General features: G+C 37.7%; 1 protein-coding gene across 1 annotated transcript in view; it reads right to left on the bottom strand.

Annotated features, from left to right (window-relative positions):
* Positions 1 to 12,579: 12,579 nt before the first annotated feature.
* The window catches only part of IQSEC1 (IQ motif and Sec7 domain ArfGEF 1), a 65,169-nt gene continuing 64,070 nt past the window's right edge, over positions 12,580 to 13,678 (bottom strand). The window contains exon 14 of the mRNA XM_075713661.1: positions 12,580 to 13,192. Coding sequence (XP_075569776.1) covers positions 12,587 to 13,192 — 606 coding nt within the window. The 3' untranslated portion in view covers positions 12,580 to 12,586. The remainder of the gene's footprint in view (positions 13,193 to 13,678) is intronic.

Raw genomic sequence — 13,678 nt, 5'->3', positions numbered from 1 at the left:
GCTGAGGCTGTTCCGATTTATATTTCTCCTTTGCTTTCATCTGCCATGCCTTTGACAGCAGTTTCTGTTTTAGTAAAAAAACCCAAGTGGCAAAACCATGCCAGATTACCGAGTTGGTAATCTAAATACTGAAATTGGTTAGGAAATACACACTGCTCCATTTCTGTACCAGAGGTCACTAGCCAAGTTTGTTGCATCACCACCAAGTACCTACTGTTCTCATCTGCAGGTGGGTAAGAGTACTCACTGATGCCTAAGTACTTCAGGAATACTCAACTTCATTTACACAAGGGTAGAATTAATTTGTTTGAAGTATTTTCTTTCAAGTCCTTTAAAGGCTGTCTTTACTCTCTCATTTTAAGGATCACCGCTGTCCTGCTGCCCTTCATTCTTCAGCTGCCCTCGTTTCCTTCTGTGAAGAGACTTTCAGAACGCTAGAGATTTAACAAAATGGCATTTAACAAAAGAACAAGTACTAAAGGTAAACACAGGCCTAATGAACTGAACTTGTAAAATGTAAATCCTTTAATCCTGTAGTCCAAATAAATTGCCATTTTGGTTGCCTCTCAGGCACTGTATTGCAACTTGGGAATAGGAAAGGACTCAGATGGTGAGGGGAAGGGAAAAGGTAAGAAAATGTATCCAATCTCCAGCTCAAGCAGCTTTGCTCACTGTTTTTTTTGTGTATATACATATGTATCACATTGTGGGAATCCTCAAATCCTAAGCATTCACAAGCAGACAGGTATCTGTCAGAGCCCTGTGCGCACTGACCAGGCTGACTGAAGCCAAAGGTATCACAGAAGTATGTAATGCTGTATGTCTGGGAGGAGGTGAGAAATACTTCACTCATTGGTTGGTGAGTCAGCCAGACGGTGTTGAGTCCAAACACGTGCGGAACTCTGAGGAAACAAACCCAATTCCACCAGAAAGGTTTTCCTTTTCACCGACTCCTTGATTCCATGAATTGTTAGTTGGGGATAAGATGCAACTGCTGCTCAGTGCTCATTTTTTGGCAGTCTCTTGGAAAGGTGAGTTTTTGATGATCTGGACCAACTACTTGTCTTTGTATGAAACATGGATACCTTATTTATGAGAGAAAAGCCAGCCCCCTTTGCTAGCCCTTTGATAAAGGCAGTGAGATAGGAAAGGCTACTTGCAGGACCCTGCTTCTCCGTAAGATTACAATACTGTCATAGTTTCATGGTTACAGAAATACAGGACTACCAAAACTGATCCCAAGCTTCTTATCTCCATGTGTTCAGTTCTGGTTAAAGTTGTGCAACTTTTTAGTTTTGAAAGGTGGAAAAGCAAGAGGTGATGTCTAGTCCTGGGGAGGGGGGAAAGGGTGGGGAACACTGAGATGGCTCCAGCACTTTGCAATCTTTGGGGTGGAGTGGTAACATGTTACTGCCTTTATAGGGTGCTTATATCTATAGGTGGTTGATGGTATGGGTAATGAGAGTAAAAAGCCTGCTCTGCTGCTCAGCCTCATGACACATTGGGTTAATTGAACAGGCGGCCTTCCCACATGATGTCACTGAGAGGGAACCTGTCTGGCGCTGCGGTGGAATGGTGGCACATAGGAGAGAGGGTGACGCCACACCAATGCCACATCCCAGTTCTGGACAGAGGTGGTGGTAGCTAACACATCCTCCAGGGGCTCAGGAGAAGAGGTGTGGGTCCACTGACATCCTCCCCAGACTAAATACGCTAAGGACACAAGTGCTAAAGCTGAGGCCACCCTCTACCGAGACAAGTCACACTGGTTCTGGTCAGTACAAATGGGAGTGATCTGGCAACTTTAAAGAAAGGATAAACAAAGCACAGGAAAAGACTGCTTGGAAGAAAATGATCCGAACAGTGAAAACAAGGCTAGGCAGTTGGGCAACAGCAGGAAAAAGATGCCTCTGCAGGAAGTTCAAAAGAACTGAAACAGCAGCCAGCATGCTCCACCCTGTGCATTCATTCACTAAGCATGAGAATGGTATTGTGAGCATATCCTAAAGAAATACCCGATTTTTTTTCCCCAACTGCAGAACAAATCACAGTGGATGATAGCATACCCACAGCATGAAACTACAAGCGGACTATCACTTGCACATAAAGAATCCCCTTTGTTTCCGATCCGACACAAATGGTATCACACCATTTATTTTGTCCTATACATGCATGTTGTATGTAACTACAGTTGAAAGCACACTCCTGGCAGCTGCAGTTCTCTGCAACTTTCCGTAACACTTAGTTCCACCATTCTGACCTATAAACATCTTCAAACTGCATTGCACAGAACTGCACAATACGATGCTAAAAAAAAAAAAGTATCTTTTTGCCTACTGCTTCAGCAACATGCCCAACCTTTTTCTTTCCCCACTTTTATTTACAACTCATCTCTGCTGTCTCTGCCACTAAGCTATTCATCCACATGTTCATATAAATTCAGCTTCCTTTGAAATTGTTAGACCACTCTTCACTACCTTCCTGGACCAGCTAATCCCTCAGCTGTTAAGAGAGCTCTTCATAACTCACATTTTGTGATCAACCATGACTGCCACAGTGATGTCCATTTTAGTGTATTCCACACGGAATTGCCTTCTTGAGAAGGAATTAATACAAAGGAGATATAGATCAGTAAATGAGTATCATGAAACTACCCTACAGTTTTTCATTCCTTTTTACTCTACCATATTTTTCAGTAGCTGCTTAAAAACATCTGATAATATTAAGCTCCTTGAGACATGGATATTTTACTTACTGAAAAAGTGCCACTGTAGGTCTAAATTACTTTACAGAATTCACTAGTCTTTGCAGCATTTCCAGGAAAATACATACAATCCCTTTAGTAGCCTCTCCTCCCTTTATGCAATTGTTTTCTCCTTTTCAATCAGACAGAGGGTAGGAAAGTTTTGCACTTGAAATTTGTAATTGTCTTTCCCATGGGCATGTGATGATGTGCTTATTGCATCATCTCTCCTGTCTCTGAGTATTTTAAAGTAAGCTGGCTTACAAATTAAATCTTGGGAAAGGTGAGAGCAGGAACTGGTATTTCCACTTTTGCTCCTGGCTACATGCTGTGAAAGTAATGTAATGTGTTTGAAATACAGATGTTAACACGGTCACCATAAAAATACGTTTGTCCAAGCTACCATGCATCCAGAATTATTGTACTGTGGCTATCATAAGAAGTACCTGAAAAAGAAACAGATACATATTGTTAATGAAAGGGATTCCTCACCACTTAAGGTGGCACTTGTAGGCAAATCGTCAATTAGCTCTGTCATGTTAGATTAAAAGGAAGCACTAAATTATCTTACGTTTTTAAGTATTTTATTTTCTAAAGTATTTTATTTCAAATAATAAAGGGTTATAAATTTTTCTTTACAGCCAAATAAGCTTTAATTTTTCAAGAGAGAGAAAATAGGCCAAACATTGTATTGAAATAAAGTATAATTCTTGCTCTGTGAAGGAGATAATGTACACTTTCAATCTAGGAAACAAGCTGTTACTGTGGGATTCTGTACGAACACATTTGTGGATAAAGAGCAGCAAGCTTGCCTAGATAGAATAGGGTTTATATCACGCAAAAATGCCAGTGATAAGTGAGAGAACAAGAGTGGCTATAAAAAGACCTTGCAGTAACTGCATAAAGCACATCTTGGCAGTAACAATGAATACAGAAGGGAGATGGGTCAAGAGCCTCTTTGCCAAAATAAATTTTATACTCTGATGTTGGAAAGCAAGGAAGGAGCTCCATGACCTCAGGAACATTTTATTAATATTTTTTTAGTCCAATAATTTGCTTCATCCCAGATGAGGCATCTGTTTCTCCCCTCTCATATATGGAAAGAGAAAGAGATGACCCCAAATGCAAGTGCTTTTTCACCAGCTTTTTCTTCAAGTTATTTCAAATCCACACAGTCAGAAGAATCGTTCAAGCTGCCTCCCCTGTGGCTCACTGCTAATATACAGACACTTTTTTTGCATGAAGCTATGCTGGCAGTTTGCAGGTATGTTGGCAGGGTCATGAAATACTCCACTAGTCTAGAAATGTGAATGCTTCGGTAGCAGAAAAAAACTAGAAAGAGTAGAAACAAAGTTTCTTCTACCTTTAGGTATAAAATATACCTGCAAACTATTCTGAAAATTTACAAATTGCTATAGCAGAAGAGTTAGCACATAATCAAAGAAATTTTTTAAAATTGCTGAAATGCTGTGAAAATTCATGGCTATGAACACCTAGGATGCCTAAAGTCCTACTTAGAGTACTCAGTACACATTTCTCATTGGGCTGGAAAATGTTACTTCTCACTGCTCTTCAAAACTCAAGTTTTCAAGCACAACAGAAATATCTCAAACTATGGCCATTGCGGGTTTTTTGTTGTGGGTTCTTTTTGGGTTTAATTTTAATTACAGCAAAGGCATTTTTGGAGCCTGGGGTAAGGGCTGAGGCAGAAGCAGAGACACAGGATTACCAAAAAGATGTAAAAGACAATATATAGGATGAATCATGAAATAAAAATGTTCTTCTCTGTTGTTGGAGATGGATGTAAAGGAATATTAGCCAGTAAAATGAAAATAATAATCAGTCAAGAGCATATGGTGAGCTTATGGAGGAGGAAGATGCTCACCCTGCTGCATGAGTGCGGTCCTGCCAAGATCACGCATTCAGCGCGATACATGCACCTTTGCTTCTTTCCTCCCTCACCCCCTGTGCAGCATTTGCTTTCCTACATTCATAAAAGGCACTGTGCTCTCTCTCCTGCTCCCCGGCCTGACCCACAGCTCAGCTGCACCTGGTGCATGGGGACCTCAAGAGAGAGAGGGACCACTGGTTTGTACAGCTTCAGGAAATGATGTGTTCCTGTCCACGGATCAAGCACAAAGGAAAGGCTGCACATACTCGGTCCAGCTGGATCCAAATGTGCTGAAACTCCATGTCTGAAAGTCAGATTGTTTCCTCATTAAGACAAAAAATCATAATGGTAATGATTAAATAAACTAATTTCCAGCTTTGGTTCACTGTGATACGATTGCTGAATAACAGCCTCCTAACCCAGAACACCTGCATAGTTCTCGCTTTTTCCATTTCCCTAGACAAAAAACTAAAGCCCATTTCTCTGTCAAACACTTGTTAATGTATTCTTTTATAGCAGAAATGAGAAGTTGTAAAGAGAAAGCATTTTCCACTGTGCATGCATAACATTTCATTCGCGTTAGAATGAATTTACCCTATTCATCTTATTAAAGACAGATTATTTTTTCTTTGCTCGTTATATGTACCTGTTTAAATAGCTATGTCCAAATATGAAGAAATAAATGAAAGCCAAAGTTGTGTATGTCATTTTACAATGGAGCTGATAAATTGTATGCTTGTGTGGTTTGTTTGAGCTGGCTGCGTCTTTTGAACCATGATGCTAATTTCACATCTCAGTTACTGCAAAAATAAAGGGGATTTTTTTCATAACATTTTATCCCTAAAAATATGCATTTATACGTATGGTAAAAATAATAAATCTAACCAGTTGAAAGAAGTGATGGTTTCAAGTCAGCATCACCCACACAACTTTCACTTAAGTCTTATTTAGCTTAGGAAGTACTTCAAGCAGAGATCTTAATTTAAACACTTCCTAACATTCATGATCAGTCTCATCCTGCAGCTGATTTAGTTTTGCCAAGTAATACAGGGTTTGGCTTTAATTCTTGAAATAACAGGAAACAAAAAGAAAGTCTACTAAAAATACACCTAAAATTAACGATTTTCCCATCATTTGTGTATTTTAGATATTTTGATCAAGTTACCTGTGCTGTGTTCTCCTCTACGAATTTTGTATCAACAAAATATAAGAGCAAAAAACCACTAAGAAGCTAGTAAGTAGGCTAAAAATCCAGTATGCTTCCTTTTGAAAAAGGTGTATATAGTACAGCTATAATACCAGTAAAGATTTATTATGGCATGTTACTGTAAGTACATTGTTCATCTTATGCAATATGTCTGTCAGTACATATGCATGCTGAAATATGATTTATCACACAATCCTAACAGCATCATAATTCTGATAGCCTGTGACCAAGTTTCAATGACTGCCAAAAAAACCCCTAGAAATTGGCTTAATGTTTCAAGCTCAATCTAAAAAGCTGAGGGATAAGCAGCAGTGTATGGAAGATATTCTGGACTCTGCGTGACCAGGGCCTGCGATACCATGCAAGAAATTTAGAAATAATTGGGACTCCCAAATCTCACCCGTGCACACGTTGTAGCTGATTAATAAAACATCACACAACTATTATATATACTCCAAATACATACATGGTAATGCTACTACACCTGTTTTTTATGAAACTCCTGAATGAAAATCAATCATTAAGGCCAACTTGGAAAAGAAAGTTAAATAGAATTAATGATATTTTTAAGTCAATGAAAATGTGAAGAGAGCTAGAGATAAAACATATTTCAGAAGTAAAACATATGAAATTCTCTAGTTCATTTTCCTGTCATTTTGATATTGCATTTATTTATTTCAACCAAAATAATACAGAAAATACCTGGAAAGTAACCCCCTCTTAAACAGATGCTATCTAGAAGAGCTTGAAGTAACTTGTTATCGAATGACAGTTCATTCATGCAATTAGTGTGTACTGATGCATGCACACAAACACCTGCAATGCACAAATATACGACAGAGTTTAGGAAAACTTGTCAAAGATTATAGACTTCTGACTTGCAAAATAGGTGATTTTCAGTTACAATTTATGTCAGAAAACCTTGACCTTATTCTTAGTATCAGGGTAAGATTGCCTATCCTGAGCAAGAAGGCAATATAACTTCTTCAATGAAGGTGTTTTTCACTAGATATGTACATACAAGCTTTATCAGAAACTTGAGGAAGGCAACTCCATTGAGCATCTCAAACAAATAAGGATATTAAAATTCAAAAAAACCCATCAACAACTGTGAGCTATTACACTGTCACATGCTTAACCTACACTGAATTTTTTTAAGTAAGTTACTTGACATTGCTGCAACTGGCACAAATCTGTCACACAAACCACAATTACTGCTGAGGTTCCTTTGGCTATTTATTTTTCCTCAGTAGTGCCAGATCATAAATGCTTTCAACCTAGTCTTAGTTTAGGTAGGAAGCACCAGCATTTAGACATAGTATTTTGGTCCTACTTTTAAAATGGATCAGGAAAAAATCCCCAGATTTTTAACAACATTTATAGGCTCTTAGGGTTAAATTAGAGAAGACAGACTCTTCGCCTTTTCAAAATGCAGGTGTATAAAATTCTTAAAATCATAGCTTCTAAAACAGGAATAAGAAGTACCAGCAAAGAACACCACTGCCAATTCTTCTATTTCCACTAAGAGAATGTTTCTATGAGGCATGGGTTAATGGATCGCACAGCTCAGACAGATGGCACACTGCAAGTATCTAGTGATAAATGGGTACTTACCTTTCAAAAAAATCATTGATCAAGATGTACATCCTGAAATTACAGCCATTGAGACATAGGTCATAGTTGACTACTCCCAGAAAATAATTCAAGACTCTCCTAAAATTCATAGAAAAAACAAGCAAACACAATATTTAGTGTAAATTGATAGCTAAGCATTAGTTTTAACAGGCTTTACAGACACACTATAATCCCCTGGAAATCTAGGAAATGCACAAAAATAAGAACACAACTGAGTATGCCACAGGTTTTTACCTAAAGTAATTGCAGGAGTGTAACATCGAATATTGTGAAGGCCATGTGTGGCAAATATGTCTGTGTAGTGGTCTTTCTGTGGTATAAATTAAGACACACAACAAATAAATACAGGTACAAATAGTAATGGGATAATCCTTATTCAGCTACATCACTTACTGAAGTATGATGATGGTTCCCTGCCAATGGGCGCACAGAAGCAATGAATAATCTCAAAGCTCAATCCAAAGAGTGTAGGTTACGCTTCAGAAATGAAGGACTGCAGCGCTGGGAAGGACAAACTGAACACTTACGAGTCAAGGACAGACAGTCATTTCAACATGAGCTCCTGAGGCAGTGTGACAGCCAAAAGATTAATGGGATCAGCTGAACATGGTGATGTTTATAAAGATTCAAAATCTGGTTACTGTTTTTCCACAGTAGAATGTTTTGACACATAGTATACCAGAAAGCCTCTTCAGTGTTACCTCTCATTGTTTGCAGATCTAGGTGTTGTATTTATTGCTCTTTATCATACTTTGGAACTAAATATATTTACAGCATCATCAAACAAATAAAAAACTACTGAGAAGGGATCACAGTCTCCACAGTACTGATCACCATTTCCACCAACTTATCTTTAATTTAAGATGAAGGCTGAAATCTTGGCCCCTTTGAAGTGAGTAGCAGAAATCCCATTGACTCAGCGGGGCCAGGATACCATTGGAAGGAATTTCCTTCATTTCAAGTCTGAAGAGTTGAAGTTCTTGGATTACACAAAATGAGAAACAAAGAGTTTTAAATGATTTATTTGATTTCTCCACATGATCACAGTTATAGTTTTACATCAATAGGGTCTGTTACTACTTACAAACAGAATGCATATTAAAATGAAAGCACTCCTTTCTTCCCCATAGTTACAAAAGGGGTCTCAAGCCTCCCCAGAACAGAAGCTTCTTCTAAGCATAATGTTTTTTGAAGTCTTTAACAGTCTGCATTCAAGACCTAATTCTAACAGTTTAATACAACTCAAAGCTGATTTAAGTTCCTAGCAGGAGATAGGCAACCTCAAAGTGACTGCAGACTTAGAGTGATACTAATTTACACACTATGTACAATTTAGAGAGTTATCTATTCCCCCTACTGGTCCCATTTTCACCACCCACTTTTCTCTTTTCCAAATTTTGTTATTGGTTCCACTTTTCTTTTAAATATATACACAATAATCCATTTTGCAGGCAAGAAGTGCGATGGTATTTTACAACGGAACAGCAAAATGCATGCTTAACTGCAGAAAACACACAGCTTCATATGGAACAGCAAGTCAACATCTAGAGATTCATTGTTTAAATATCTGCTGACTGTCTTTCAGCTCATTTTATCAAGAAACAAGAGGCTTCTGCTGCATGCAGTACATGATGGGAAAATCATTCTACACTGTATGTTAGACTTGGTTTTTTTTAGCAATACAAGATGCACATTATATTAGGATTACTTTGTTTTTTTGTTTTTACATTGTTTTACATTTCATTCTTAACTTAAAAAAATAAAACCCCCAAATATATATTTCATTGTTGTCCCAGAAAAGATTTTTGTTGCCACACCTTCATTCTTTACGTTTCCCTTTCATTTTTTCAAATCAGCATTACTACTTTGCCACATCACTTATGGGAAAAGAGAAACATGGGCACTCTATGCAGTTCTGTACCAGTTTTTAATTGGCAATGGCATTTGAGAAAAAACCCTCTCAATTCTACTCCTGCCTGCAGGCTGAAAAAATTAATTTTCTTAACCACACACAATGTTAAAGTACTATCATTTTCCTATTCTAGGCATGATCCACACTGCTCTAAGGAATTGTTAAGCAAGGATGGAGTCAGAGAGGTTATACTACAACCCTAAACAAGCAGAAAATTTCTTAAGACTTATGCTGACACCAAGACACATTTGTTTAAGTACACACAAACACAAAGTCTAAAAAAAAAAAAAAAAAAATCAAGTCCACTGTTTCTCCTCATTGACTTAAAATAACAGAGTTTACAATACTGTGCTCTTATATGACCAGTTTTGTTTTTTAAACTAGCCTCAAAATGATCTGTGATTTTACACGTGCAACTTAATGCACCTAGAGGGTAGGCACATACTCTTTCCCAAGTGGACATGAAATCAGCTATAAATGGCTTTTTGCATGCACATTTGTGACATCTCCTGAATACTTAATTGATTGCACATGGAAAATCAGTGGTCAAGCATTAAAATGTGGCATACTGTGTAAGTTTAGAATATTTATACGTAACTCTAATTTAAATGAATGAAAGGGGTTTTTAAACATAAAGCAAATACAGATCTGGGAGATTTAACATCTTCATTGTTAATTAACACAGCTAGAGTCAGATTTTCCTCTCCACTGCTACCGCATATTCTGCATTTATTCCATACACATGCAATTTGACTTACACTATAACTCTGCATCTGAAACAAGTACAGACTCCATCACTCAGTGAAGAGGAGCATTCTTACCTCTGTTTTAATTAAAAGATGCGGTTTCTGAAAGATGTTTGTACCTGAATGGTTCTTTATCTTTTCTGGAACAACCTATAAGTTACAGTTAGACTCTACTATTGGTACAGATGTATGAAGAAGTGTCTACATATTGAAATATGTTATCACTTTACTTCAACTAATATCAACAGTAACACTGATATATTTTGCAAATATACAATATGTAGAGTGTAGCCTCACACTAATAACATTAGATGACATGCAGACAGTTCTACTTTCCCTTATCAGAACAGCATATATTTTTTTAAACTGCAAGGAACAGAGCCTCAGGGGACCCATATGAGCCCTCTTAAGGTAAGCCGCAGAATTTAGAATAGTATGAATGATACTTAAAAATAATAATGTAATTACTCCTTTTCACAAAGATCATTTAGAGGAGAAGGAGCAGAAGGGGAAAACATATTGCACATGTGTGAAACAAACGTGGACAGCTTTGAACAAAAGGCTAAACTCTAGATTGCTGTATTTGCTCTCTGTGGAGGTTAACAAAGTGCTCAGTTTGCAGTTTTGCTGGTATTGTGATATTAATGGTATGAAAGGGAAAAAATTACTTTACCTCTCCCCCCTCCCCCCCCAAATATGAGAGATGCCATGAGCAAGCCAATAAGAAAAGTCACTCTCTTGTTCTCATGTCCTCATTATTCCTGACAATTTTATTACTGTTAAATAGAAAATTGACTGGTTGTTATTATTATTACTTTTACCCATCTCACACTGGAACTTTTTGCTCATCATCTTCAAGGTTTGCTTTTAGGCTGGTACAGTATTGCAGTTGTGATTCCTTTGTCTCTACTGTTTAGGTGTAAAGTCCTTGCAGTGGCTCAAAATGCTGAAACTACAAAGTAGGCGCCATGTATAACTTTGTACAGGATTTCGGGATAAAAATTGTATATAAATTTGCAAATGGTTTGATTACAACACATAAGCAACAAGAGCACAGCCTGTTTTTATGTAATGTCTTGCAACTAACTGGACTATGAAAGTGAGGATTTGAGCATAAACTCAGCCTGCTGAGTGCTGGGTACTTTGAAACTAACAAATGTGATGAGTAAAAATGGTGAAGCCACTTTGTTGCTAGCACATGGCTACATGGAATTACGGGTTTTTTTAATAGAGAGAGAGATATATATAAAAACCCTATACTAAATTCTAAAACAAACCTTCAAGTTTTAGAGCACTTCCACCTGGAAACACTCTGACTAGAATTCAGCTTCATTGGGGGTAAAAACGAGAAATTATGGTAAACAGGAAACAAAGTAGCTGAGAAAGATGGAAGTTTGCCATTTTCATGTTTGAGATGAATGTTTTTGCAGTGTATACATGCACCTGTTTAACTCTTCATGTCTGTTCATTAAATCATATGCGTACAAAAGAAATGTGGATAATGTAAATTCACAGTTATCACAGCCTTTAAAGTGTCTAAGAATTTGTGTGACCAATGCTTTAAGATGACCGCTGGTAAATGGTCATCCTACATTGCTACGGTATAATTACTGCATCTTAACGAGTTTGCTTACCTGAAATAGCAGAGCAGTTATAATACTGATTACGTGTGATATTATCGTGTTAATAAAATGAGGATTTATACAAAGCAGTATTTGACTACAACATTTAAATGCTATGTTACTTGGCACATTTAGTAATGATTGCTTAGAAATCTTAGCAAGTCCAGAGGACTTTTAATGAAAATACTGAAATGTCTGAAATTTGTTTCTATGTTTAATGGTTTTGGTCTACTCTTTCATATGCTATTCATCTATTATACTGTCCTATCAAGTAAGTGGAATTCCTTGTAAAGTCTATATTGCTAGTTTTGTGGACTGAAAAAATTTCTTTCCAAGCACAAATGTTAACTATACAGTATATATATATTTATATGTATATATTTATATTATATAAAGTTTACTTACGTACTTTCATCAACCATATCAGGTCTACTTTTTTTTTTTGCCCATTGACAATAAAAGAGCAAGAATGCAACACTTGGTTCTGTATCACTTTTTTCCTTTTTTCATAGACTAAGTTTTTATTATGCATGTAAAATTGTCAAGGGATTTGGTGTAAAAGGTAGCTTTACTCATATTCAGCAAGCAGCATGTTTTCAAGGCAGTTTGGAAATAAGAACTAACCAGATGGTAAGCATCTATCGAGCATACAAGTAAAACCAGTATCGACTGTGCTAACTTGAATTATTTTATTTAGTAACAGCAAGCCTTTAAGCTCACACAACTCAATTAAGTTGTCTAGGTAAAAACTGACAGTATTATTTGTTGCTTCCTGTAAGTGCCTTTGTAACTTTGTTTAAAACTATAGTTATTAGGAGGGTCAATACGTTCTAGACTATTGTGCTGATGCCACTGTGTTTGGGCTTAGTGGTGGCTGAAGTGGAGGGAGGTGGTGGTGGTCCATGGTGATGCTGAGAGTGTTGGGGATGAGAAGAGTGCCCTGGGTGCGGAGGGGGCAGTGGCGGATGAGGAGAGTGGGTATGCTGCGCGTGGGGGTGCTGCATGTAAGGAGTATGCTGGGAGTGTGCCGCGTGCTGGGAATGGGGCACATGTTGGTGATACTGATGTGGGTGCTGGATATGCTGGGGAGGGTGATAGTGGTGGTGGTGGTGGTAGGGTGGCGGGTTCTGCTGCATATGACAGTACTGTGAATGGTGAGAGTGCACTTGTGCCTGTGTCTGCCCCTCAGCTGGCCCTGCATGATGCACGGCAGAAGGATGCTGTGAGTGTTGCTGATGTGGGATTACTGGAGGGTGCGGAGGTTGCTGTGATGAGCCAGATGGTGGATGGCCTTGGGAAGGTGGCTTTCCCCTTTTACTACCAAATAAGGAACCTAGGAGTGAGGAGGAGTTAGGCATAGTCTGGTGAGGGCGAGATGGACACTCTCGGGTTGATGTAGCTCTTCGGCGCATGTGAGGACTGCTAATGATGGACCCCTAAAAAGAAATTAATAGAAATAAAAATTAAAAAAATCTTAAAATGTTTAAAAGAAAAAGTTCACACTGACCCACAAACTCCTCCTTCAGTGTTCACATGGGTGGACTATGTTAAGAGTTCTAGGAAAAATTTTATTTCCACCTTCTCTAGGTTGCCAATGAGGCACTCATGCCCTTCTTGGGATATTTAAGCATTAAATGTTTTTCTCTCAGTACTTTAATATCAAAAGCTATGACTTTAAATAAGGAAAATGTCACGGAAGAGTAACATGACATAAGACCTAGGAGTGTGTTTTTAAAGGAAAAATACATTTTAAAATACTGTAAAAATACCATACTTGCTTTTTTACAACAAAAAATAAAACTACATTAAATTCAACCTAAATAGTTAAACACCCAGCAGCAAATATTACAGTTACAATTCATATTTCAAAACAGTATTTTAAACTTTTTTGTAGTAGTAGTTTTCCACTACTATATGCCACA

The sequence above is a fragment of the Pelecanus crispus genome, chromosome 7 (genome assembly GCF_030463565.1).
Source record: "Pelecanus crispus isolate bPelCri1 chromosome 7, bPelCri1.pri, whole genome shotgun sequence".
NCBI classification, from domain to species: Eukaryota; Metazoa; Chordata; class Aves; order Pelecaniformes; family Pelecanidae; genus Pelecanus; species Pelecanus crispus.
The sequence above is the reverse complement of the archived record's forward strand: the minus strand, read 5'-3'. Positions and strand labels throughout refer to the sequence as shown.